Source organism: Oryza sativa, chromosome 1, assembly GCF_034140825.1.
Source record: "Oryza sativa Japonica Group chromosome 1, ASM3414082v1".
Taxonomy (NCBI): Eukaryota; Viridiplantae; Streptophyta; class Magnoliopsida; order Poales; family Poaceae; genus Oryza; species Oryza sativa.
This window is the reverse complement of record NC_089035.1, coordinates 30,347,250-30,355,772: the sequence shown is the minus strand read 5'-3', so window position 1 is coordinate 30,355,772 and position 8,523 is coordinate 30,347,250. Positions and strand designations below refer to the sequence as shown.

At 42.1% G+C, this 8,523-nt stretch overlaps 1 protein-coding gene across 1 annotated transcript; it reads right to left on the bottom strand.

Moving 5' to 3' along the window:
• Nucleotides 1-2,803: 2,803 nt before the first annotated feature.
• On the bottom strand, nucleotides 2,804-7,599 carry LOC136354977 (FBD-associated F-box protein At5g60610-like). The gene is made up of 3 exons (XM_066306899.1): nucleotides 6,550-7,599; nucleotides 3,586-3,753; nucleotides 2,804-3,481 (listed from the first exon to the last, which is right to left on the bottom strand). The coding sequence occupies exons 1-3, from the start codon at nucleotides 7,549-7,551 to the stop codon at nucleotides 3,146-3,148; spliced, it is 1,506 nt and encodes a 501-aa protein (XP_066162996.1). The 5' UTR covers nucleotides 7,552-7,599; the 3' UTR covers nucleotides 2,804-3,145.
• Nucleotides 7,600-8,523: the final 924 nt, after the last annotated feature.

Genomic DNA, 8,523 nt, shown 5'->3' with positions numbered 1-8,523 from the left:
GATAGATTATCATGTGATAGATCACTTCACAAATATGCAATGTCAAATTTAATATCTAAACATTGCAACGAAAATAGCAAATTTGATTCTGAATATATGTTAACTAGTTATAGTTTAATTTCTTTTGCAACTTATAAAAGTTGAATTTTAATTTGTATGTTTGTGGAGTAATATATCACATGTTAATATATATTCTCATTTAAAAAAATATAACTATTTGAGTGACATCAAACAACGAAAGGACACCCCCCTAAAAGCTCTTTTTAGAATACAGTCTCATTCATTCATAGTTGACTATGTCTAGACCAAATAACTTCAGATGACCAGCATGCAGTTCTTGGAACCACTTCAAAGAGTTTAGAGAGAGGGAAAGAGCAGGAAACAATGGAACAAAAACTGCAGGGCTGCAAGTGCGCAAACTGATTGGCTACCTAACACCTCAGTAGCAGGGGTAGTGATCAAGAGGACACAACTCCAGCTGCACATTCGAAGAAGCCCTCGGCCAGAGATGGAGATCGCTTCGGATTGCTTCAAGCTTGGCTGCATGTTCAGGCTTGACATCCGAGCGGAGGTACTCAATGCTCACTTTTTGAAGGATCCTCGCGTTCATCACCAGGAAATGACAAAGGCCCGCACAAGGGTTGCTTTCAGAGAGTGCATCGATGAAGAGGATGACACTAGACAGATGATTCTTTTTTGGGGAATACATAAGAAGCGTATTTTTTTTCATTAAAAGAAATAAAAATTATTTACAATGAGAAATGAAAAACAAGCACGGACCGATACTGGAGACTAGGGATCTAACGGGATATCTTGGCTGCACAGATGATTCTGAACACAGCAATCTGCATCTATCTTCTCCCAGTCTCCCAGAAGTCTACGGCTAATGAAACAGTATGGCCGGAGCGATGACTACCCTGGTAAAACAGAAGAGAAACAATTTTGAAGTATCTGTTGAACAGAACTGGATAAGCATCAAAGGTTTATGGGCTTACATGGATTTTGAGATCCTTGAGGTTCGGAGAACTGTTGAGCAAGCATGAAACTAAGGTGGCAAGCACTTCATCATCGTAGTCCAGATCAAGGCAAAGCATCCGCAAACCAAACAAATACGTAGCATTTTTTGGGCAGTCTCTTCACCATCGGAACCTTGGCCGTGCTCAATACCTAATCAAGACAGATTGATGAAAACTTTGCGCATTTTTATAGAGGACTTTTATGGTACATTCTACTACAAGTACATACTTGCAGTATATAGAAGGGTAGGTTTGATATTTGTTAAAAATCTAAAAATGGCTGTTTAGTCATTTGAAGTTAGGATTTATTTTCATCGGGAGTAATTTTCCACCGGTAGTAGAGATTTTTTGGTCGCACTTGCATCTGAAAATATTTATCAGCACTGTTAAGTTTTGGCATGCATAGCCATGATCCATGAAATTGATAGATGGTGACTAGTTAGTCTATACTTTTTTGCCAGACATATCAAGTTCTCAGTATCTATTATGCTGATTTCTCATTTTATGACGGGATGATTTGCCAGTTCTATCAATCCCTGCACGGAGGCGGCACCAGGAGACAGTCATGCAAAATGAAAACGACTATGGCTATCAGTACAATTTCTCAATGGGGCTGGGGCTGGCGATCGGGCGAACGAGAGGCTGGGACGCGTCGTCGCCGACGGCACCGAGTTTGGCTCAGGCGCTTGGAGAGTTTTGGTTGTCGGCGACGGCGATAGCGCATGGAACGAAGGAAAGCTAACCTCTCGAGCGGATTTCTCTCAGGCCGGATCTGACAAAAAAAAAAGGAAATACGAAAATATAAAAATACCCTTTTCAATTTATACTGCAAACTAATTTAGAGAGAGATCAGATGAATCTATACCATTGGATCATTTATACTGCAAGTATATACTTAGTATAGAGTACCATAAAAATCATCACTAGTTCGTGTTCCGATAAAAAAACACTTGAATGAATTTGGAGCATATCTTCAGTGCACTACCGTTTACGATGAAAAAATAAATGATAGTCCTACTCATCATCTCACAAAAGCAAAGTGACTGATCTGAACATCTGGATTGTGCTACGATGTGAGAGCATCTACAAGGAAACAGATCGTCGCCGGTGTTGGTTGCTCCATGGATGGGAGAGATCCGAAATTAGAGAGGCGTGTGTTCGGTTCGGGGATTCGAGGAAATGGGAACGGTTTTGTTGATGACGTCGGCCGCGTTTTCCCGCCAGCGAGGAGGCTTGGCCCACTGGTGTTAGCTGAGATGGGCTGCTCGGCGTGTGAATAGTGTTGGGCCAAATGAGATGCTTCTGAGCCGAGCTGAGCTGAGCAGCCTGCCAGTGCGACGGTACGGTGCTCGATCAGTGAGCCTCAGATCCTCCAGAAGCAAATCTGGATAGGATAAATGTAGGTCCAGATTCATTCCAAAAATCGATTTCCATTTTTTTTGGTGGGACGGGAACGGAGGGTGTACGCAGTTGAGTAGTTCTTGTTAAATCTCTTCAATGCCATTGCAACTGTTGGGCAGAAAGAAATTCTCGCTCAGCAAATCAATAGAGAAGTCTATGCAGGTTGAGGAAATTCTCAGTTTTAGCAAAAGAGGAAAAAACTCTGCATCTTCTTATCGAGAAGGCAGAAGCCTAGAAGGTGTTTCAGCAGAAGAGAAGATGTTCATGAAGTTGGCACGCCTGATCAAATATCAGAAAAGAATGGCCGCCGCATAGTACCATCAGGTATGGTATATCAGCAATATCACGGCCATCGGAACAACTCAGAGACCAATCCATGCTCAATCTTTGACGAGTCCCAAAGCAAATAGGATTACATAAACGAGCAACAAGAATTGCAGACAATTGCTCCAGAAATCCATAGATGCCTGGTCTCCTCCTGGGGTCAGGTTTTACCATAAGAGGACAACGCCTCTACATATAAGAGCAATCTGCTTGTTACAGCCAGATGCAGTTGTCTAGCGAATTCTACGGAAGAAAATGATAGTCTCATTCCAACAGGTCCCATTACATAGTAGTACTAACTGTTGCAAAATACTTGTTGCAAGAGCCAATCCAGACGCCAGACTTCCATTGTATACGGTTGTTAGAAGAACCGTACCTCATAATCGATGGGATTCATTGGAAGTTCAGATCGATGGGATGCAATCAATCTCAGATAACTCCAGCTGCACATCCGGAGAAGCCCTCGGCCAGAGACGCAGTTCACTTTGAACTGCTTCAAGCACGGTTGCGACATGTTCAGTCTTGTACAGCGAGCGATGATACTTAATGCTCATTCTTTTGAGGGCCCTCGCGTTCATCACCAGGAACTGACAAAGGCCGATGCGAGGGTAGCCTCCAAAGAGCGACTCGCGCATGTAGAAGGTGACAACTGACAGGTGATTTTGGATGCAATCCGCAGTTATATGCTTCTCCCAAAACTCTGTAGCTAAGTGACCAGAGTAGCGGATATCAAAAGGATCCTATGAACACAAAAGGGGAAAGATAATTAGGGCTGGATAAAAATGTGTTTTTGAGAGTGGATTATTTTTAATGGGCCTTGGGATTAAAATGCAACAGCACGTACCATGATTTCAAGATCCTTGAGGTTTGGGGAACTGTTGAGCAAGCATGAAACTAATCTGGCAAGGGCTTCATGATTGTGGTCCAGAGCAAGGGTAAGCTTCTGCAACCCAAGTAAGCAGCACTTCTTGGGCAACATCCTTGGCACTGCAATCTTGGTCTTGCTCAAGACCTGATTAAAATGCAAAAGGACAAGAAGAGTATACCTTGTGTTTTACGGAAAAAACTACACTTTGCACTTCAATCTAAATCATTTGTATATCACGGTGCACGTAGCATGTAAAATTATCATTTTATGGCTAAATGTGTCCCACAGGCTGTTTCGTTTTCTGAGTATGTTGGGGGTATGTCCAACAAATCCTTTTCCTATTGAATAATTCTATGCAGAAGCTGGGGGTGTAATATCTGTTTCCAGTATCTAAAAGAGGTAAAACTATCATTGTTGGTTCTATTCATTCTTTGTGATGAAAACAACGTAGCTAATCAAGAATATTACATTTCTAAATTGTCGCATCACGATTAGCCATGTATATGGATCAATACAGAAATTTAGCAATTTATACGTAATCAGCTACATGTGTTTTACAATGTCCTCCGTTTCATATTATAAATCGTTTTGACTTTTTTTCTTAGTTAAACTTGTTTAAGTTTGACCAAGTTTGTAGAAAAATATAGTAACTTTTTCAACATAAAACAAACATACTATCAAAATATATTCACTATTACATTTAATGAAGCTAATTTTGTACCATAAATGTTCCTAATTTTTTCTATAAACTTAGTCAAACCTAAAAAAAATTTACTAGGAAAAAAGTCAAAACGACTTACAATATGAAACGGAGGGAGTATATGATAATGCACAATAATTAAATATATGTTGCATTTATTAATTTTTTGAAATAGGTTATATTTCATATTCATTGTTAGGGATGATCAACAAAAGTGAATCAATGCCTCCAAATCAAATACAAATGCTTGAAACATAAAAAAGGGTACAAGATCTATTGTAATGAGCACACAAGTAGGCATGACTGAACATTTTCCATGGACATCGATTTGTACGTAGCCTATCTAATTAAGTTTGCAGATCACAACCATTATGTAAATTTCTAGTTATTTTCACTCAATTTATAGACATTAATAAAAGAAATTATCACTTGGGAGAATGCTTAGACTTCGTTCATATGTGGGAGTTGGCTGCTCATTTTGGAAGTTGGGAACTTGGTCACTGTACAAGCATTGTAGCACTTACTGTGGATGCAGACGGGCTAGGATGGCGTGGACGGCGCCGTTTGGCTGCCGACATTTTCCATCCGACGCAGGCGTCACGGCGCGGCTTGCGCAACCAGTGCAGCAGAGTAAATGCACGGCAGCAAATGCTACACGCACATGCGGCAACACACTCGGGTTGTAATGCAATGAGAAAAAAATGAGTAATGAAATTAAACTTTCATTTAATTTCATCGATTTTATATGGCTTCAATTTCGTAATTGTGCGATGTAAAATCTTAAACCATTTCATTAGTATGAGGTATTTGTTAAGAAATTATTTTTGATAAGATTTGATGAGTTCTACCAATATATCGAGAAGAAAATGATTATTTTCGTTGCCGGAAATATTACTAGGGTGACAATTACGAAGAAATGATTTGTCAAACTGTTGACATAAACTGATGACATAAATTTGATTCACTCATTTTTGTGTGAATTGTTTGACAAATCATTTCTTCGTAATTGTCACCCTATTAATATTTCCGGCAACGAAAATAATCATTTTCTTCTCGATATATTGGTATAACTCATCAAATCTTATCAAAAATAATTTCTTAACAAATACCTCATACTAATGAAATGGTTTAAGAAATTGAAGCATATAAAATCAATGAAATTAATTGAAAGTTTAATTTCATTACTTATTTTTTCTCATTGCATTACAACCCAAGTGTGTTGTCGCATGTGCGTGTAGCATTTGTTGCTATGCATTTACTCCGCTACACCGGTCGAGCAAGCTGCGCCGTAACGCCTGCGTCGGACAGAAAATGTCGGCAACCAAACGGCGCCGTCGACGTCATCACAACCCGTTTGCATCCACAGTAAGTGCTACAATGCATGTACGGTGACCAGGTTCCCAACTTCCAAAATGAGCAGCCAACTGCCCAACTCCCACATACGAACGAAGCCTTAGTGTTGTTTGATGCATGGTGGTTTACACCGTTATCGTCATAAAGGAGGGAGGAAGGGATTTGATTCAGGTCATCTTAGTTGCTTGGTTGGTATGAAAAGAGTGGAACGCAGGGTTTTCAATCAGAATAGATCACTTCTCGCGAGCTGAACTTGCTAGTGGGTGCTTTGGTTTTGGATAGGTTACCGCTATTTTTCAGATTAGTTATCGGGTTTCCCCTTTTTTAGGGAAGGTTTTCCTGGTTGGCTGGTTGAATACCTTTGTTGTAATAGCTCCCCAGTTTTCATTTGTCTGATTGGTGGATATTTGAATTTGTGTTCTGCTACAAGCTTTCAGGTAAATGCTGATCCCACCTTTTCAATACAAAGATGAGAAATCTCAAAACGCGAAGCTTGGAATATTTTGAGTATCGAAACATCACCTGACTAAAGGAACCCCTTTGGAAATGTAGAGCTGTTTATAATTTGGAAGCAAAAAAAAAATATTTGGTGGTAACAATAACGAGTTTAGTCATTTCAATTAGCTTTTAAAGCCGCTGGATGTAAGATATGGCTGTTGAATTTCCTCCCTGAACCTTCCACCGCTATTGCTAAAGAAATTAAAGAAAATGTCCAGCCACTATTTCGCTGAGTTACTCCGGGAAAATCTTAAAATGAAGGTGGCTAAAGTTAGAAATTTGGGTGAGATCATAAACAATCTTTATTTGAGTGTTTGCTTTGCTCTAATCCTTTCATAAAACCTTGTTGGTGTTCAGTTCTTTAAATCTAGTCAGGGAAACACACTGACCTTGGAATATTCACGCGGCAGGTCCAACCGGAGCTCCTTGGCTGCTCGGATTCCACAGAAAAACGTCACCATATTCCTAATCTCGTCCGTGCGCTTGTGCTCCTTCTTTTCCATCGCCACAAAATCAAACATCTCCTGGATCTCAGCAATCGAGTAGTCTCCATCTGTTTCCTCGTTGTCGTGGAAGCTCCAAGAAAGCTCGGCGCAGCCGTAGCAGAGGCTCAGCCTTGCCAAGCGCAGCTTCGGCGCCTTCACCGAGACGCGAAGCGGGCGGTACGAATGGATCTGCAGATACTCGAGGCTAGGCGCGTCTATGACGATGTTCCGCGCCTTGCGGATGTCTTCCATCACCAGCCGCTTCATGGCCTCGCACCGGGAGAGCATGCGCTGGAGGTCGCCGTCCGTGGCGACCACGTCCTGGAGCACGAGCGACTGCAGGGCGCGCAGGCCGGTGAGCCTGTCCGGCACCCGCAGCCGGCAGGAGAAGAGCTCCAGGGAGACGAGGGTCTCGCAGGCGTACACCGGCGAAGGCAGCAGGTAGCAGCTGGTTAGGCGGGTGTTCCAGATCCTGAGCTTCAAGAGCCCGCCGCTCCGGCAGAGCACGCGGATGACGTCGTGGAACCAGCCTTCCTCCGTGAACATGACGTCGGCCTCGACATCGAAGACGGCAACCGGAGCGGCGCGGCTGCCGACGATGCAGTCCAGGGCTTCGACCCATCGATCTGGGTCCTCGCAGTAGTCATCGCCGAGGGAGTCGGCGACGTAGTCGCGGCCGTTGAAGGTGGCCGAGTCGATGTAGAGGCAAGGGAGCGTGGGGAAGACGCGGCGCCAGCGGCGGGAGAGCGCGGTCGTGACCGCCGCGTCGCGGAGCGGCATGCAGTAGAGGATGGCGTGGAGGGAGGCGTCGTCAAGCGCGCTGAGCCGGTCCACATCGTCGGCGTGGGCTTGCGGAGAAGACTCGGAGGACCTTGCCTTCTTCGCCTCGGTTGGAGCTTGCTCCATGGAGGACACAGATCAGAGGCGTGAGGTGCGACTGCGGACTGGGCGACCGGGTAGTGGGGAACGGGGAAAATGGTTTTGCTGTTGACAGAGGTTCCCGCCAGATTGCGCAGAAGTGCGCTCTTTCCAATTTCTCTCCTTTTTAGGCAGGCACAGTCGCACAGACAGGCTGCACTGCTGCAAAACACGATGTGTGATCACATCAACAATTTCTTCACATACTGTATTGACCGTGCTATATTAAAGGGTATGTCTAGTACTACCTCCGTCCTAAAATAAGTGCAGCCATGGATATCCGTGTCCAACGTTTGACCGTCCGTCTTATTTGAAAAATTTGTAAAAAATTTACAAATATTTAGTCACACATAAAGTATTATTCATGTTTTATCATCTAATAGCAATAAAAATACTAATCATAAAAAAATTCAAATAAGACGAACGGTCAAACGTTGAACGTGAATAGTGCAAAACTACACTTATTTTGGGACGGAGGGAGTACACGCTAAAATTAAAAATTTAGTTGAAATTAGAACAATGTGATAAAAAAGTTGGAAGTTTATGTGTGTAGAAAAATTTAATGTGATGGAAAAGTTAGAAGTTTGAAGAAAAAGTTTGTATCTAAATTGGTTATTTCTTCCTCCATCTCAGGACCTCATCTTCTTGGTTATTTCTTCCTCCATCTCAGGACCTCATCTTCTCGGTCATTTAGTTACCAACTTTTTCTTCAAACTTCTAACTTTTTCATCACATCAAAACCTTCCTACATACATAAACTTCCAACTTTTTTCTTCGAACTTTCAATTTTAGCGTGAAATTAAACACAGCCTAAACTATTTATCACTCATATATCATATGTCAATAACACGTACTAGATCCATATGTATTGAGTCCGGTGTCAAATAGTTAATTATCACATCTAAATTAAACATTTTCATTTTTTTTATTATGCTTATACTTATCAATTAAAATTTGAAT

Bases quoted from the DNA above. Each gene is read 5' to 3' on its own strand.
- LOC136354977 (XM_066306899.1), bottom strand. From the start codon at position 7,551: ATGGAGCAAGCTCCAACCGAGGCGAAGAAGGCAAGGTCCTCCGAGTCT. The intron at 3,754-6,549 runs GTCAGTGTGTTT...CATTTTAATCAG, and splicing joins TGCCGCGTGAATATTCCAAG to GTCTTGAGCAAGACCAAGAT. The intron at 3,482-3,585 runs GTACGTGCTGTT...TTGTGTTCATAG, and splicing joins TCAAGGATCTTGAAATCATG to GATCCTTTTGATATCCGCTA.